This window comes from Onychomys torridus, chromosome 3 (genome assembly GCF_903995425.1).
Source record: "Onychomys torridus chromosome 3, mOncTor1.1, whole genome shotgun sequence".
Classification (NCBI taxonomy): domain Eukaryota; kingdom Metazoa; phylum Chordata; class Mammalia; order Rodentia; family Cricetidae; genus Onychomys; species Onychomys torridus.
In genome coordinates, this window is record NC_050445.1 from 136,993,349 (window position 1) to 137,011,744 (window position 18,396).

The window sequence follows — 18,396 nt, forward strand, 5'->3', positions numbered from 1 at the left end:
TGGAAACTTCTAATTCTGCCCTTCTCTTCCCCATCATCCTTAGTCTGGTCACCCCACCTATACTTCCTGCCTGGCTACTGACCAATCTGCATTTTATTAGAACAATAAAAGTGACAAATCTTTACAGTGTACAAGAGGATTATTCCCCAACAATGTTTTTACTTTTTACTTAATGCCTCAAGATTATAGTTGTTCTAGCTTATAATGTACCTTCCTCTCAAGTCAATGCCAGAAGATCTTGGCAAAAATAAACAGTCCCATGATCTAGAATAGAAACACTAATGTACTTCCCAACCCAAATGTTAATATTCTTCTAAAGGAACTGACTTGTATCCCAAATATTGATGTATTTAAATCATTTAAAGTAATCACCTTTTGTTACACAGATTATATTTGGCTTCCCGGTAGACCACAGAGATGAGACTTCTCAACTCTACCTATAGATGAGGTTGGTGAACTCTCTTCTACCAAAGCATGGTGACTTGTAATAGGTGAGTTTTTGAGCTTGCACAGTATCCACAGTCCCCCTTTTACACACAGAAGGTGGATACTTGAATGACTAGAGAACTGAAAATCTCCAACCTGGATTACTCTAGTGACTCTCACATGAGGAAAGAGAAAAACTGAACAGTCACCTCCCAGGGAGTGCTGCTAATAGGAACAAGTGCTGAGGGCAATGTAAATCTGCTAGATTCCAGTGACTAGAAGCAGTGAGGTAGCAAACGTCACACAATCACAGCACAGCCACCACTGCAAAGATTTTACAGGAGGGTAGTAGGAAGACTGAGAAAGTCTGCTCTAACTCAAACTAAGTAGATTCTGTGCCCTTGATCCTTGATCAACACCACCCAAGATACTCTGGCACCGTTCCTGAGACTGTTGCAACTTATTTGAGTTGTGCTGAGTTGTACTACAGTGACAGTAACAGAAAACTCTTGCAAAATTCCACTTGTCTGTTTGGACACCTAGGGCGAAGCTTCCTGTTTACACAGTGCACTCATAAATAAAGCTCTGTGGATTGGGGGCATCTCTGGAAACCCTGCCAGGAAAGAGGACATTATAGTCCCTTTCCTCTTGTCCTTCCTTTCTACACCATGTGGAAGGACAGACAGGCTCTGCAATGTCTGATTTCAGTTCTTCTTGCCTTCCTGACCTCTGCTTCCTTATCACCTGGACAACCGTGAGTACCACCAAGATCCTCTGTGGATTGTTCCTCCTACACTCAAAACCATACATTTCCTTTCACAGTCCCTCCTGCCAAAAACGTCTCTATAGCCTTTGTGTTTTTAAATTAACTAATGATAATTACATGTATGCTTTCCAACTTTAGTATCACATGATTCTGTGTTATCATTTTTCCGATTCTAAAGCAATCATTGTTACTAAATTGAGGTGTGATGTGATTTGGAATAGCATTCCTCTTATGACTGTACCACTAATATCTAGAATCTCAGTGGTCAGAGACATTTTTATGTGTTGAAGCCATTAAATCTCTTTGAAGATAAGTATTTTCATTGTTGGCACTTTGGGTTGGAAATGTATAACCTTTAGTTTAACCTTGGGATGTGTAAGGATTCAGGCACACTGCAACTCTGTGGATGTTTGTGTCTGAAAACAACACTCTTGTCTGGATCAAAGAACTTGAATTAAAATACAAGTAGAACTTGTTATTTGGTGCCCAAATAACCACATTATCAGGATTATACTGTAGAGTGACTTTTCTTGTCATTTTTTAATTAGGAAAATATATTTAAAGTAGTAGAAATAAAAGCAAACTTTTGATTTTTTTTTTTTTTCATTATGTGAGGTAATGGTGACAGGCCAGATTTTGGGCTAGTTTGGGTATTTAAAAAAACTCTAATGCCAGAAAAAGGTAGAGAACAATTCCTACAGATAGTCAAGAGTAACATGTGTGAATCATGCTACTCTAAATTGCACAGTCACATTATAAGTCTTAGGTTTAAGGGTACCTAAAATAAAAACAGCGTACTGTTATTTTTCAAGAATTAAAAATGGTAATCAAGAAGAATCTTGATAAATTTTGTTAATAATTTATCCTCCCAGATTTTTATCTAAAAATATTTAAAACATTCTAGCACTTGAATGCCAGCAGCTTAAGTGAGAGTAGTCATGCCATTTGAAGCTGCCTTGATGGACAGCACTCCTGAAGCTGAGTTATTACCATTACAAACACTGATAATTGACCACTCTGCAGTATCATGCTATCTGTCACCTGCCACCTCAGGCTGGAGAATCTTGGATGGTGGTGATATTGTGAAGAACCGACAGCCATGGACAAGGATATCTGTCACCAGCTGGTCTCAACTTTCCCTTTCCAGGAAGTATATGGTGCTGGTCCCTTCCCTGCTCTACACTGAGTCCCCTGAGAAAATCTGCTTCCATCTGTATGATCTGAATGAGACAGTGACTGTCAGGGCCTCCTTGCAGTCTAGCTGGGGAACCAGAAGTCTGTCCAATGAGTTTGTGGTTGACAAGGACTATTTCCACTGTGACTCCTTCACTGTGAGTACTAGATGCCTGTCCCCATCTGTTTTCTATATTTATGTGCACATGTGTGTATATGCATATGTAATATACTTACATATTTCTAAAAGAGATTAATCTAGAAACACAGCTACTGCTTCAAAACAATAGACACTTAGAACATTCACCCAATAAACAAATAGCATAGATTATCCCACCCCAAAACAGGAAGAGCCAATACTTGTGCATGTGCTACTTTCCCATTGAAGTTCCTCAAAGAACCTAGTACCCAGAGAAAGAAGGATTTTGCCACTTTGTAGTATTTGCTACTAGTAAGTTATAAACTTCTAATTAGCACTCCAGCTAATCTGAACATCTCCTATGTGTAATTGATATCTTGACTAAGTACAGGGGTTCTTCTTCTGTACCTATTTTCAAGATGCAGTTCCTACCACCATTAATTTTATGTTATTTTTCACTGTACCTTAGTTCCAGAGATCTACCTTATTTTCAAGATTATATTTACTCCATAAAAATGACTGTGTCTTGTTGCTTCCATTGACTCATGTGAAATGTTGTGTTTTTCTTTTCATACTTTGTTTCTGACATACCCTCCTCCACATAATACCTAGACAGAAACTGATGAACCCCAATCTCCTTCCTATAGTGTGGAAGTACAGGAGGTAAAAAGGAAATCTAAGTCCTCCCAAGGGTCATGGTGAAGGGTCTTGTGTTCCTCTCATCCTCAGCTCCCCAGAGTCTCAGCTTCAGATGAGAAGGTGTCCCTCTCTGTCCACATCAAAGGACCGACACATGAATTCAACAAAAAGAGTACAGTGCTGGTGAAGAACCAAGGAAGTGTAGTCTTTGTCCAGACAGACAAACCCGTGTACAAACCAGGACAGTCAGGTATGAAGCTCCATCACGGGCAATGGAATGAAGAAGCCATTCTGAACATGGCACAGAGAAGGCCTGGGTGTCTGGACCTCACTAGAAAATTCTCTCTCTTTTTCTCTAGTCAAGTTTCGCATTGTCTCTATGGATAAAAACCTACGCCCCCTGAATGAGTTGGTGAGTCTTTTACATGTGGGTATTGGTGGGTCTATGAAGACATAACGTGACTGGAATATTCTCATTTCTAGCCCCTTGCTAAGGTATGAGTTGGTCTTCTTCTCTACTCTGTTCATTTGACTATTTATAGCCCTTGCTCAGTTACCATTGGCCATGCTATGTCTTCCTTAAATCTTGCACTCCATTACTGGTTAAGTGTCTCTGGGTTTCTTTATTCTTCATGGAGACTTTCACTGTACAGAACCTTTGGGCTTAATCACACTTTTCAGTCACTTCTTTTGTAGTTTCTGTTACTTCAAGCCATCCTTAAGAAATCCATTTCCAGTCTAACAGGGGTATTTCTCTCATATAACTTTGTACTCAACATTTAGATGACGTTCCCTAAATGGACGTTCTTAAGAATAAAATAGCATTTCAGAGTCTCTTGTCCTCTGCACGTCAGCAAGTGGTGGGTATCCATTCTAATCCCCCTCTACTACAAGTAGAAGCTTCTCTGACAAGGGCTGGGAGACACTTCAATCTGTAAGTATGAAGATGCATCAATAGCAGTGGTTAACACTATGTCCGTTAGCAGCAGACGTATGATGGGTTCTCCTCTGGGCCTATGGCATGTCTAACCACTGGTTCTTGGCCCTATAATGATGCCAAATGTGGGTTTCATCTTGCATGGTAGGACTTAAATCCAGTCAGAGAGTGGTTGATTACTTCCATGACATTTGTGCTACTATTGCACCAGTGGGCATTTCTTGCCAGGCCAGCTTATAGGGTTCACAGCTGAGTGAGATTGATGAGTCACTGCCCTTCTGGTAGTGTACTGTCGGTCTGACCAACAGGTAGGGCAGAGGCTGGACTTGTCCAGCTGGTCTCTCCCTTGGGGCTGAGCGGTATGGTGATTATCAATGGCCTAGACCCTCCCCCTTCCACCAGAGAGAAGCACACTGGGCCAGGAGTCTTGTCAAAGCAGGAGCTCGCTTTATTACATCAGGAGTGGACTTATATAGGTTGGGGTGATGGGGAATGGGGTGAGGACAATGGGCCAATGGGATGATGCCATCTCAGCAGTTACAAGGCAGAGGCGATTCTAGGTCGGGTAGTGCTGAGTCACTCGTATGCGGAAGTCATGTCCAAAGACAGGTTGCTGAACTTGAGCTAGGCTCAGGAAGTTACACTGGGCCTCCTGCCTGGGCCTTATGAGGCCCAATACCTCCCCCTTTTGGTTTTTGTAAGACATGGCCCCTGTGTTAAGTCGTCCCCCACTTGGAGATCTTACCCATGTATCATGAATGGGGGGGGGGGGTGTCATTCCATGACCTGGCTTAGGTCGTCTCAGCCTGCCTGAGAGCTTTCCCATCATTGATCAAGTGGAGAGCAGAAGAAGGGCGCTTATAGGATACCTAGCCATGGGAGGGACCAGGCTCCTGAGTGGCTAATCTTTGGTAGTGTACCTCAACCTGATTTATCTTAATTGCTTCCAATATCTGGTGGAAAAATTGTGTGACCTTATTGAACACACAGGCCCAATGGTGAGAAGGGGAGTAAGGAGAAGGTAGGACCCAAGGAGGGGAAGTAGGTAGGGTAAGGATCCATGAAGGCCCGTCCACAGAGGACTGTCCTGAAACTCCCGCCGTCTCCTCTCCAGGTCTTCCTGGAGCCTCTTTATCTTATCCTGGACAATCCCCAACTTGATAGCATAGAAGAAGCATTTTTTTCTGTAAAAACAAACAAAGACACCCCTTTCTGCAGTTATCAGACCTAACTCCCTCCTATTCTGGAGGACTACCTCAGCCAGAGAGTCTAACTGACTCTGCAAGTCAAGAATGGTGCTGGAGATGGCCTTTACATCATCAATTAACTGAATGGATAATTTTTTTAAAAAAATATGTATGGACAGGCCTATCCCTGCAGCTCCTGTGACCATGCCTGCAGTTATTCCCAGGCCAGCAAGAAGAGGTATCACTTGAATGGCTCTTAGTCCTTCCTCCTGTGTAGTTAAAAGAGGTGCTGGAAGAGCCTCATCACCGGGGATCATATCCACATCTGGTATGAATATGGCAGGAGTGCAAAGACCTGTCCATGTCCCAGGGAGAAAGCTAAAAACCATTCCTCCACACACAAAAACCATTCCCATGGGGGGAGGGGACAAATCAGCTTAAAGGGGGAACTAGTGTGGTTGCCAGCAAAAAGAAAGAGACCTGGCCCACATCAACTATGTCTATACCATTTCTTGGTGGAGCCCAGAGACAGGAATTATTGGGCAAAACATGGAGGGGCAATTTCAAAAAACATAAAGTTGGAATAGGAAACATTAACAGGCAATGCCAATGGTTGCAGTGGCCCTGGGCAGACGAAGAGTCAACAATTTTCTGCAAGGGAGGGATTGGTCTGATTAAGTATGGAGAGAGATGTCTCCAGGATGGCCTTGTTTTCAGCATCAAGGTTAAGATTCATTTTCTGATCAGGGAGGGCTAAGGGACAGTAGAAGAGCTCTGGGAACTCAGCTGTAAGCAATTGTTCCACTCTCTTTTGGATCTGTAATTCCCACAACTGGTCCTGCACTCCCCCACTGTTGGAGTAACCAATGGGGGCCTCCAATTCCCAGCAAACATGGTTACTCGGGTGGCTGAAAGAGGTTTCAGTTCCCCACTGAGTGCCTTCCAAGGCAGAACCAAAAGTATTCAAATGGCCAATGCCATTTTTGGTGACAATCCAATAGGTCTTATTATCAGTCTTTCTAATGCATTTATGCACCTTGGTATAGCAAGTGGCATGCATGGATCAGTAAAAGGAGGTGCAGAAGCAGGGACCAGGTTTGCCATCCACCTTGAGTATAAGGCTTTAGCGCACATACCCACTTGTTGGACCCAGAAACCAGGGACCCAAAGGTAACAATGAAATTATAGGCAATTTTATGACCACAATCTGATAGGAGACCTGCTTATGTATAAAATCTTAAATGTTCCCCCATCATAGCCACAGGCCTTCCCCATCATCTGTTCAGGATGGCTCTGGCATCATGTGGGTTACCAAATCCTCCATGATTGGGCTGGACAGTTAACATCAGCATCAGGATGGGCTGTTTAACAGCATCTGAATCTTTGGTTGTTTCTGAGGCAGAAGCAAAAAGAATATCCTCAGGGGTGGACCTCTACCTGGATCCATCATTATCATTGTCTCCTTGTTGGGGTAAATATTTGAGGTCTCTGGCTGGTACCCAGATGGGTCTCTTTTCATTTTGAGGAAAGACACATCTGAACCCTCTTCCTTCCACTTGACCCAAATGGTACTGTAAGTAACCAAGGAGGACCAATGTTATTGAAAAGGAAACAAAAATTTATCTTCCTTAGAAAAATTTAAAATATTTAAGGTTAATAATGCTTTTCTTAGTTGATCATATGGGTGTTGCTAAAGTTTTCCTGGTTCTATTCGGCTCCCATGGCCCTGTGGCCAGCCTCTTAGACCCAAATAAACACACAGATGCTTATATTATTTAAACTGTTTGACCTAATGGCTCAGGCTTCTTGCTATCCAGTTCTTATATCTTAAATTAACCCATTTCTATTAATCTACAAGTTGCCATGTGGCTTGTGGCTTACCAGTACTTTACATCCTACATAGGCTGAAGTCAGATTCTATATTCTAATGGTGGCAGCCGACAGCATCTCCTGACTCAGCCTTCCCCTTCTCAGAATTCTCTTCTCTGCTTATCCTACCTATCCTATACTTTGTAGATGAACAGTCTTATTAAATAAGAAACACAGAGCCAATTGCAGAGTTAAAAGCCCAAGAGGTCAGAGCAGTAGCTGAGAGCTGAGACTTAAAACCGCCTTCTTACCCTTAGTTGTCACTGTCGTCCTTCCCCTCAGAAAGAGACCTACTTCCTGTGTGTCTGTTCTTTTTATTGACTTTCTATTCTGCCTTCTCATTGGTTGTAAACCCAACCACATGACCTCCTCATCATTGCCTGTCTGTACAGACCTCCAGGTCTTCTTTGGTTGGTGTTGAGATTAAAGGCGTGTGTCTCCATGCTGGCTGTATCTTTGAACACACAGAGATCCTCCTGGCTCTGCCTCTCAAGTGCTGGGATTAAAGGCGTGTGCCACCACTGCCCAGCTTCTGCTATGGCTTGCTATTAGGTCTGACCCCCAGGCAACTTTATTTATTAACATACAAATAAAATCACATTTCAGTACAAATAAAATATCACCATAATACTTCCTGCCTGGCTACTGGCCAATCAGCATTTTATTTATCTATCAATCAGAGCAACACATTCACAGCATCCCTAGCACTTGCGCTTTTTTTCAAAAGGGAAGTTTTTAACTTTAACATAGTAAAATTACATGTAACAAAACAATTATCAAGCAAGAATTACAGTTACAATATCTAGTCTATTTATAATATCTAATCTTTTTGGATTTGGCAAAATTAAAGAAGATATCCTATCTATCCTATATTTGTGAGTCTAAGGTTTTATATCAAACTTACCTTTTATTATAATTAAGTAAATTATAACTATCTAGTCTTTAACTACACCAAAGACCTCAGAAGGATGTAATATTACCTGAGAAACAGGAGACGGATGCAAGCAACTTTCGGGAGTCTTGCAAGAGTAGACAGAGACAGCTGGCAGCCTGGACAGTCATCCAAAGTTCTTTTGTAAAGTTGGGGCATCTGTCTTCAGCCCACAGGTCTAGAGTCTCTCAGTCACTTCTCTCAGTGTCCTGTAGAATGTCTGGCAGTTTCCTCTGCGAAGCAGGAACCTGAAGGACCATTTTGCCAAGCAAAGTTCAGTGGTCACCTTTCTATGTGTCCTGTATGTCCAGTCGATCAAGCAGTCCAGACAAGATCAGTTTCTTGTCCAAATGGCTATTTTTGCCAAGAAGAAGATAAATTTATATAGAGTGTCCTCTATGCCCATCATCTTCCTTGACATATTTAGTGCTGCCAGGAGCAGATGCATCTCATTGTTCAGAAAAGTCTAAGTTTTTAAAACATTTAAATGCCGTATTCTGTAGGTCTTTGAAGTGTTTGAAGATTATCTACCTAAATGAATTATATCCATGTATCCTAGAAAACTTAACATGACTATAAGTTTGATGATTATAGAAGAATAATTATTAATCTGTATTTTAATTATCCATTACAATTTAAATGAGTTACATAAACATAATACTTCCAACGAAAGTAGAGATATATACAGAGTATAACAAAATTAAGTTTAAACTTGTATCAATAAACTAAAATTCATAGCAATGTAAAACATTTTTAAACAAGTTGTTGCTCTTTAAAAGTAAGTTCATTAATCTACCCTTTCATCCTATCATTATCTATACTATCCCCTTTTCTTCTTTAGAAAGAGATTGCATTTATAATCAACCTGTTTTAAATAAAAATATTGGTTTTTCTCTGTCTCACACCAGAGGACTCTTCTGATTTGGGACCAAAGAATCTCTCAACCGTTTTTGTTGTTGTTGTTGTTGTTGGTGGTGGTGGTGGTGGTGGTGGTGGTGGTGGTGGTTTTGTTTTGTTTTGTTTTTTTAGCAGTATGTTTGGGTTTAGAGAAGGAGTGAGCCAATTCTATCTCCAAAGCCAGCTTCATATATTTGGGAATTTGGGCGTAGCTTCTCATACTACTTCCTGCTGGATGAGGGCACTGTACTCTTATGGGGACATAAAGAAAATTTTAGTATTGTGGGGTAGTCTGTGAGGCTGTATTGTCTGAGACAGATGCTTTGAAACTGTTCTAGATGTTGAATTATGCGGACCATGGTGTCATTTGGCTGGTCAAACCTGATGTATCTTAATCTGGAACAAATCCATAGCCTCTTGCTTTCTGTGGAAACAAAAGCAGAGCCTCCTTTCCAAAGCAACATAACATTACATCCAAATTTTGAAGTCAAGGTACCTTTAAAATATACATATTGGTTTAACTGAGCAGTCTTTACAATCAAATGTCTTTCTGCAGTTAAAAATATCAAAGACAACACAATCCAGATTCTCTGTGTAATATCCATCTTTACGTGGCTTATTTTTTATATTACCTTTACTTTCTCTTTAAAGACTTTATTTTTTTAACTTTCTATTTCTTTAATATAACTGTCTATATTACATTTTTATATACATTGTGAACTATCTCATCTGAATCTGTCTTATTGTGAAGCTATTGCTTTAAATTGCAGCATTACTAAGACTAAAATGGCAGCTGTGGCTGCTGGCTCCATTCACCTCAGCTTCCCAACATGGAGGTGGTACATTTATCAACAGCTCTGGGTCTGGGAGCCATATGTACCATCAACTCTCAGAAGCAGTGGGGTCTATGCTTCTATCAAAGCAGCATGTAGCTCAGAAACCTTTTTTTTTTTTTTTTAACTAGTAAAAGCTAAATCTATTACACAGTGCTCTGTGTGGCTCATTCCCACCTCATTCCCACCACGCTGCAGGTCAAGCCTGCACGCCAGGAACCCACCATAGAGTAGCTCAAGCCAGCAGGCTGTGGCTAACTTGAGAGAGACAACTAGGAAGCTGTTTTTAGCTGCGTTTTAGTTTGTTGTTGTTGTTGTTGTTTTTAGGTTTTAGGTGGAAAATCTTGCCCCACATTGGATGCCATTTGTTTCTAAAGTTTTCCTGGTTCTGTTCAACTCCCGCAGCCCTGCAGCCAGTCACTTGGACCCAAGTAAACACACAGATGCTTATATTATTTAAACTATGTGGCGCAATGGCTCAGGCTTCTTGCTATCCAGTTCTTATATCTTAAATTAACCCATTTCTATTAATCTACAAGTTGCCACATGGCTTGTGGCTTACCAGTACTTTACATCTTACTTCTCATGGCCGCTGCTGGCAGTGTCTCCTGATTCAGCCTTCCCCTTCCCAGAATTCTCTTCTCTGCTTATCTAACCTATCCTATACTTCTTGCCTGGCTACTGGCCAATCAGAGTTTTATTTATCAATCAATCAGAGCAACACATTCACAGCGTCCCCAGCATGTGGGGGTAGAGACTCCCCCTTTTGTTTTTGTAATTGGGACTTAAGTGTTTGGTTGAATCTTTTCAAGATGGCCTGACCCCTAGAATTATAGGGGATGCCAGTAGAATGAGAAATTTTCCAGGTGTGTAGGAAATTTATAAAGGCTTTGCCAGTAAAGCACGGGCCATTATCTGTTTTGATTTGACTAGGTAAACCAAGGGTGGCAAAGCATTGAAACATATGGCTAATAGTATGTTTGGATTTTTCCCCCAGCATGGGCTGATGCCCAACAGGCATGGGAGAAAGTATCCACAGGAAGAAAAACATATTCAAGCTTTCCAAATGGAGAATAGTGTGTGACATCAATCTGCCAGAGATGATTGGGGCAAAGTCCTCAGGGATTGCTCCCCATGTTTTGGAGGGGAGGGATCTGAAGGAAGGGCTGACAAGTCTTACAGGTCCGGACAATTTTTTTAGATCTTTAACCAGTACCTGAGGAAACTTATGTTTTAGGCCTCTCCAGTTAACATGGGTAAGTGGGTGGAAATCTGTGGACTCAGTAAAAGTATTACATTGAGGCAAAGAAGCCAGATGGTCAGCCAGGTGATTTCCTTTGGAAAGAAATCCCAGCAAATTTTGGTGGCCTCTAATATGTTGTAAATAAATGGGACTGAGTCTCTGTTTAAGTAAGGAGTGAGCCTGAACCATAGGAGGAGAAATGGGGTTGGAATATAATTTAATATGGGCTTCAACCAGGTTGAGCAAAAGATTTACAACATAAAGGCTATCAGAGAATGGATTAAATGACTCTGATATGAAATTTAGTGCCATAACAACAGCAAACAGTTCCTTAAACTCTGCAGACACCTCCACCTCATGGGAGATTGTTTTTATAGGTATAGGTTCTATCCTCAACCAAGGGGTAGGAACAAAACTAGGGAGGCCCCCAAATGTCCCCTGTCAGTAAACACTGTAAGAAAATCAGGATTTGGGTGAGGCAGAAAAATTCAAGGGGGCCTCCACTCCAGACGAGAAAAGGAACTCATGCATTTATAAGGGCCATAATAGCAATCAACCTTCCCCAGAAACCCCTCAAGAGCTGTGGCAATTCTGATATTATTTCTTTGAAGCCAGGTAAAGTGTGTCATTTTAAATGGAACAATAATGGAACAAGGTTCTGTGCCAAATATTCTGACAGAAATATCCCTGCCTTTAATAATGCAATCGGCTACCTGGTTGGTCAGAGAGTGAACCCCGGGGGGTCCACCCATCAAGAGGTAAACCCAATGAATGGGCTCCCCCTCTTGTATGAACAGCACAGTGCATAAGGTTTCCCCAGGAAAAATACACAGGGAGACAGGCAGGTCAGGGTCGAATCTCCTTAGGGCCGCTGTGTCAATGGCTTGTTGAACCTGTTGCAGGATTTGTAAATGGTGGGAGGATAAGGTAATATGGTATGAAAGACCAAGGCCCTTAAGGAGTTAATTTAAAGGAGTTGACTGCTCTGTGGGCACAGAGATCCATGGCCTCAACCAATTTATCTCTCCCAGCATCTTTTGAAGATGAGTTAAAGTATAGGTTTCTTGAACAAGTAACCTATTAAGGTTTAGCTGGGGAAACTGTATTAAGGGACAGGAGAGTGCCCAGAATTTTAAAGGGGGGAATGGACTGTACTATTATCTGGAGCCACCCTAAAATTATGATCTTTCAAAATGGTAAGGCAATTGGTGGTGAGATCCTGAAGGCCCGTCAAAGTGGGGCTTCCTAGAATAATATCATCCATGTAAATATAAAATAAAATGCTGGGGCATCCCATTAGGGAGGAAAAAAATATGTGACATAAAGTACTGACACATAGGGGGCTTTTAGCTGTCCCCTGGGGCAAAATGTCCACTTGAACCTTAAGTCTGGGTCCCAGAAATTGGTAGAGGGCAAGGAGAATGCAAACCTCTCCATATCATCTGGATGTAATAGAATGGAGAAAAAACAATCCTTAGTATCAATAATAGTCAGATAATAGATATTAGGCATGGCAGGTATCCAGGGAAGTCCCCTTTGGAGGGGTCCCAAATGGGATCATTCTTTCATTGATTTTTCTTAAGTCATGCAGGAATCTCCAGGAACCATTAGACTTCTTTATAACAAAAACAGGAGAATTCTAGGGGCTGGTGGGCAGCGGGGAACATGCCCCAAGGACAACTGTTGTTTAACCAGAGCATCAAGCTGTTGTCATTTACAGGACAGTAGAAGCCATTGCTCAACCCATACAGGTTCCCCAGGTGTCCACTGAATCTTTGGCACCAGGGGGCTAGCAGTGACCTTTAGGATTGGGGGTGAACCTGGGAAAAGTCTCGTCTGAGCTTCTCAAAATAGGGGCCATCCCTATAATTGGGTTGTGTTTCCCACCCCTCCTCCAACCGCTGTTGGTACTCTTTAGTGTCAAGCATGCCCTGATAAGGGGCCTCATGGTCTGTGGTAATAAAGGCCTCAGCTTCCCCAAGGATGTCCTGGCCAAGAAGGTTGTCAGTTACATCAGGAACCACAAGAGGAAGCACCTCCCCATGATTACCATCAGGATTGGTCCAGGACAACCAACTAGCTGTCTCCTGTGACATAGAATTCCCACCCCATGCCAAGCATGTGGGGTCCCAGAACCAACCAACAGGAGGAGGGGACTTCATCCTTTCAGATGACCATTCGGTCAGCCCGAGTGTCTATGATAAAATTAAAGGTTTTTCCTTCAATGGTTAGGGTCATCTTGGGCCTGAATCCGGCCACCATGGGTATGGTCCAGTGAGCTTTGACCCCTCTTCCCCTTTTTTAATGGGGCTGGCACCCCTTGGAGGTTAAATTTAGATCTACAGTCTTTTGCCCAGTGGAACCCCTTCTTACATTGAGGGCAGGGCAGGCCTAAGCCAGATGAGGCCTTCTGAGCGCCACAGGGCTGGTTAGGGCATTCCCTCTTAAAGTGGCCTTCATCCTCAGCCAAAACGTGCACTTTCCCCTGCCCTTTTGCAGTATTCGCAGGGACTCCAAGGCAGGATTTAGCTTAGAAGAAGTCTGCCCCATATCTTATGGGAAACACCCATCCACAGACAGATTGGCCCATCAGCATTCTAGCGTTCTTCCGAGGCAATTCTAGGTCAGGTAGTGCTGAATCACTCGTATGCGGAAGTCATGTCCATAGATAGGTTGAGCTAGGCTCAGGAAGTTACACTGGGCCTCATGCCCGGGTCTTATAGGACACAACAGTGTACATAGCACCTTCCTGCTCTATGAAACTTATCCAGTAGGGATAATGGCTCCAATCAGCACCAGCTCAACTGTGGAATGTGAAAGCCCAAATTAGACTTCTAAATAACATCTTCTCCAACCAAGGAACATAGATTATTGTGTCAGAGAGGAAGGAATGACTGTAAGAACCAGAGATAGTGAATGAAGACAAGGAGACAGTCCTCTAGACTCAGCATGGCAGCCACATATATGAACTTATAATTGTGTTAGCATGCACAAGCCCATGCAAGACCAAGCCAGACCAAACCTTAGCATTGAGAGGGGAGATGTACATGAAACCCACCCTTAACTAAGGCGCTATTGCTAACTGATAGCTACTGGGCAAAAGTCAGTTTTCTTTAAGAGCATAGACACAGGTAAGTCAACTACACTCCAGTGAAAGCCCACATATCCAAGAAAATATGGGCAGCATATATTGGAGTTAATAGATTAAAGGAAAAAAAAGACAGAGAACACTAAGTCAGGCAGATAAGGAAGGGAGGTAGATCTGGGATGAGTTAGGAGAAGGGGTGAATATTATCAGAAAACACTATACAAAACTCTTAAAGAACTAGCTAAAAATTAAAACAAACAATAAAATAATGATTCCATTTTTCTTAATGTGCTCTTTAGAAATAACAAATTATAATAGACATCATTTGGTGGAGAGTAAAGATTCTATTGTATCATCATAATCTGTTGTATACTTCTATCAAGGATATTTTTTCTTTTTATTTATTATTCTGTCACACAATACATCATGACCATAGCCTCCCATCCCTCCACTCCTCCCAGTCTCCCTCCCTCATCTAGATTCATGTCCCTTCAGAAAAGAGCAGGCCTCCCAGGGATATCAACCTTATATGGCATAACAAGATGCAATAAGACCAGGCACAAACCTTCCTGTCAAGGCTGGTGAGGCATCCCAATAGAAAGGAAAGGGTCCCAAGAGCAGGCAAGTTAGTCGAGACATGCCCACTCCCACTGTTAGGAGTTCCACAAAAACCCCAAGCTAAACAACCACAGCATGCATGCAGTGGACCTAGCTCAGACCACAGAAATCACAGGTTCTGTGGTTTCTCCTTCAGTCTCTGTGAGCCCCTATGAGACCTGCTTAGGTGATTCTATTGGCCATGTTCTCCTGATGTCCTTGACCCCTCTGCCTCCTACCATCCTTCCTCCCCTCTTTTGCGGGGTTCCCTGAGCTCTGCCTAATGTTTGGGTGCAGATATCTGCATCTGCTCACATCAGCTGCCAGAGGAAGCCTCTCTGATAACAATTGTGCTAGGCAACTATTTTGTGAGTATAGCATAATATCTTTAGGAATAATTTCATTCATTCATTCATTCATTCATTCATTCATTCATTCATTCATTTGTTGGAGAGGTTGGCCATGTTTGGTTCTACCCTGGGTCTCTATCCAGCTTCCAGTTACTGGCCATTCAGACAGTGTGTGGCCATGGACTACCTCTAGTAGCTTTGCCCTCAACTCAGACCAGTCATTTGTCGGCCATTCTCATGAGCTCTGAGCCACCATTGCCTCAGCCCGTCTTGCAGGCAGGACAAGTTGTGAATTGAAGGTTTTGTGTCTGGGTAGGTGTCCCTGTCCCACAACTGGAAGCCTTGCCTCCTTATAGAAGATGGCCAGTTCCAGCTCCATATATGTCATTACTAGGAGTCCTCAGTAGGATCACCCCCATAGGTTCCAGGAAGTTTCCACTGCACTAGGATTCCACATTGCTCTCTAATGCCCCCCATTCCAGTTATCTCTTTCTGTACTCTCTCACTCCATCCCTTGCTCCCCACAAGATACCTCCTGTTCCCATCCCCTCTAGCCCCCAGTCCACCTGCAAAATCTTCCAAGGGAGCTCCATGCATCCCTCCTAGAGCCATCCTTGTTACTTAGCCTCTCTGAGTCTGTGGATTGTGGTGTGCTTATCTTTAACTTAGCAGCTAACATTCGTTTATAAGTGAGCACATGTTTTATTTCTCTGGATCTCTGTTGATTACTCAGGATGATTTTTTTTCTAGTTCCCTCCTTCATTGTATACACACACAGGTGTATGGTTCTGCTGGGCAATCTCTTCATCCCTTTACCTATCTCTGTTGGTTTATGACACTAAAATTTCCAGTGCAGACTGTTGATTCACTTCCTAATACTTTGTTTGTCTCTGTGTAATACATGTTCATTCTGTGTGAGTGTGTGTGTGTTTACACATGTGTAACATGAATCTTAAATGGTCTTATGAACAAAAACAAAACATGGGGCTAGGTTTTGGGGTGAATGCTGGAAGATCAGAGAAACAGAACAAGCCACAGCTAACCTCACTTTGCCAATTCCTCAGCTGATCCTGTTTCCTCAGACTGGAAGCCTCTCAGTCCTCATCCAGAATGAATCTCAGCTGAACTGTGCTGCTCAAAAGTCTAAAAGCTTAACCAGGCAAAAGTTTCTAGTTTCTGGTCTTCATACCTTATATACCTTTCTGCTTTCTGACATCACTTCCTAGGATTAAAGGCGTGAGTCACCATGCCTGGCTATTTCCAGTATGGCTTTGAACTCACAGAGATCCATGCCTCCAAAAGGCTAGCATTAAAGGTGTGCCACCATTTTCTAGCCTCTGTATCTATTGGCTGTTCTTTTCTCTGACCCCAGATAAGTTTATTAGGGTGCACAATATTTTGGGGAACACAAGATCACCACACACATGCATGTGCTAGCCAGAAGACAATCTTAGATTTCTTTTCTTGGGTGCCGAACATCATGGGTTTTGAGTCAGAGTCTCTGGCTAGCCTGGGGCTTGATGATCAGGCCAGGAGCCTGGCCAGTGACCCAGTGACAGCTGTGTGTCTCTGCCTCCCAGCCGGGACTACAGTGGACACATGTACCTTCTTTTTGTGTGGATTCTGCAAATGGAACCTGGGTCTTTCTACTTGGGCAGCTAGCATTTTGCCAACTGCCTCTCCCTCCTGTATTTTAGCTCCTGGTTTCATAAGAATTACAACACTTTCATTTTTATTTAGGTTAAATTCACTTCCTAGAATTAATTCTTGCTTCAGAATTTCATCAACTATTCCTGGATGTTTTATTTAAATTTTACTATCAGGTTGCAATTATACAATCAGACTTGGAAATGTGATTGAAATATTAATAACACATATATTGATTTGGAAAGAGTATAAATAATTTAATGACAAATGTTTCCATCAATTGCACATGTATCTATCCATTATTTTAGATTTTTTTATGAACTTCATAATGGTTTGCAATGTTCTTCATAGGCCTACTGAGTTTATTGTTTGACTTCTTCCTGAAATCATCGATTTCATTAATGACTGGTGTTTATAGAATTTATAATTTGTTGCCTTCATTTTCATTGCAATTAAGATTTTTTTCTGTGTACCCCATTACTTTTTATCATGTTGATCTTGCTGAATTCCTTAGTCAAAATGACTTATCTTAGATTTCAATGGTTTTATGTGCCAGTTATTAATTGATCTTGCTACTACTATATAGGGTTCATTTCCTCTGACAGTTAAAGAATTAAAAGGCAGGAAACATCTTGAACACAGCAGGCTGAGTCAGCCAGTGAAGAAAAGCTTTTATTAGAGTTGAGGAAACACACACAGCAGGCACATGGGTGGGAAGACCCTCTGCAGAGGGGGATTGGGGAGCCCTGCCTCTCCCTGAGGGCTGGGGTCTTTGAGGATATTTGAGGGGTCTTTCTTCCCTAAATTAGGGTTGATCTGGTTGAACAAAGACAGAGAAGCAGATACAAATGCAGGGTGAACTCATCTTGGTCTTGTCCTTAATGTATCAGACTGGTCCATTGCAGAAGGTACCCTAGTATTAGAGGGAGAGCCCTCCTGTGGCCTTTAGGCCTGCGTCACAGGTCAGGAGTGTGAGGAGGAAACCAGGATTTCACTGTTTCTATTATCTGTCTGTGGCTTCTCTTCCTGTCTGTTTACCTCCCAGGGCTGGTCTAAGTATTAGTCCCTCAGCTAATAGAAACAATTCTCCTTCTTCACTCACAGATTTTATAGGTTAGTTTTCCCTTCTGACTATGTAGACTAGGTCATCCAGGATGATATTAAAGAAATCATATGTAGGACTTTTGTGAAAATTTCCTTTTTTCACAACTTTGCTTACTTTGCAATGTCAATTTACTAAAAAAAAAAAAAAAAAAAAAAAAAATTCTCCATATAATTCTGTGTGGCCTGAAATTGTCTATATAGACCAGGCTGGTCTTGAATTCACAGAGATCCACCTGCCTCTGAGTGCTGGGAATAAAGGGTATGCCACAATGTCTGCCTGGGTCAACTGATGTTTGTAAAGTCTGTTAAGTCAGCAGGCAGCTTTCCTTTTCTTGGTTCATCCTGATCTTGTAAACTCAAACGACAGTAGTTGTTTCCAAAAGAGCAGTGTCTGCACCAATATCTTCAATATTTAGAGGTGAAAGTCACTGACACATGAAGACAAGGCATTTGAAAAGAACAGGAAGGAGAAGCTTCTGTTTCTCCTCCTGAGTACCACTTAGTTCAAAAGGTGAAGAAATAAGGCACAAAAAAGAAATCAGAATAAAACGGAGAGAGCCTAGTCTCATC

The 18,396-nt window shown here is 42.1% G+C and overlaps 1 protein-coding gene across 1 annotated transcript in view; it reads left to right on the forward strand.

The window, feature by feature from the left end:
* Positions 1-1,094: 1,094 nt before the first annotated feature.
* The window catches only part of LOC118580271 (murinoglobulin-1-like), a 91,831-nt gene continuing 74,529 nt past the window's right edge, over positions 1,095-18,396 (forward strand). The window contains exons 1-4 of the mRNA XM_036181943.1: positions 1,095-1,180; positions 2,340-2,523; positions 3,234-3,393; positions 3,503-3,555. Coding sequence (XP_036037836.1) covers positions 1,095-1,180; positions 2,340-2,523; positions 3,234-3,393; positions 3,503-3,555 — 483 coding nt within the window. The remainder of the gene's footprint in view (positions 1,181-2,339; positions 2,524-3,233; positions 3,394-3,502; positions 3,556-18,396) is intronic.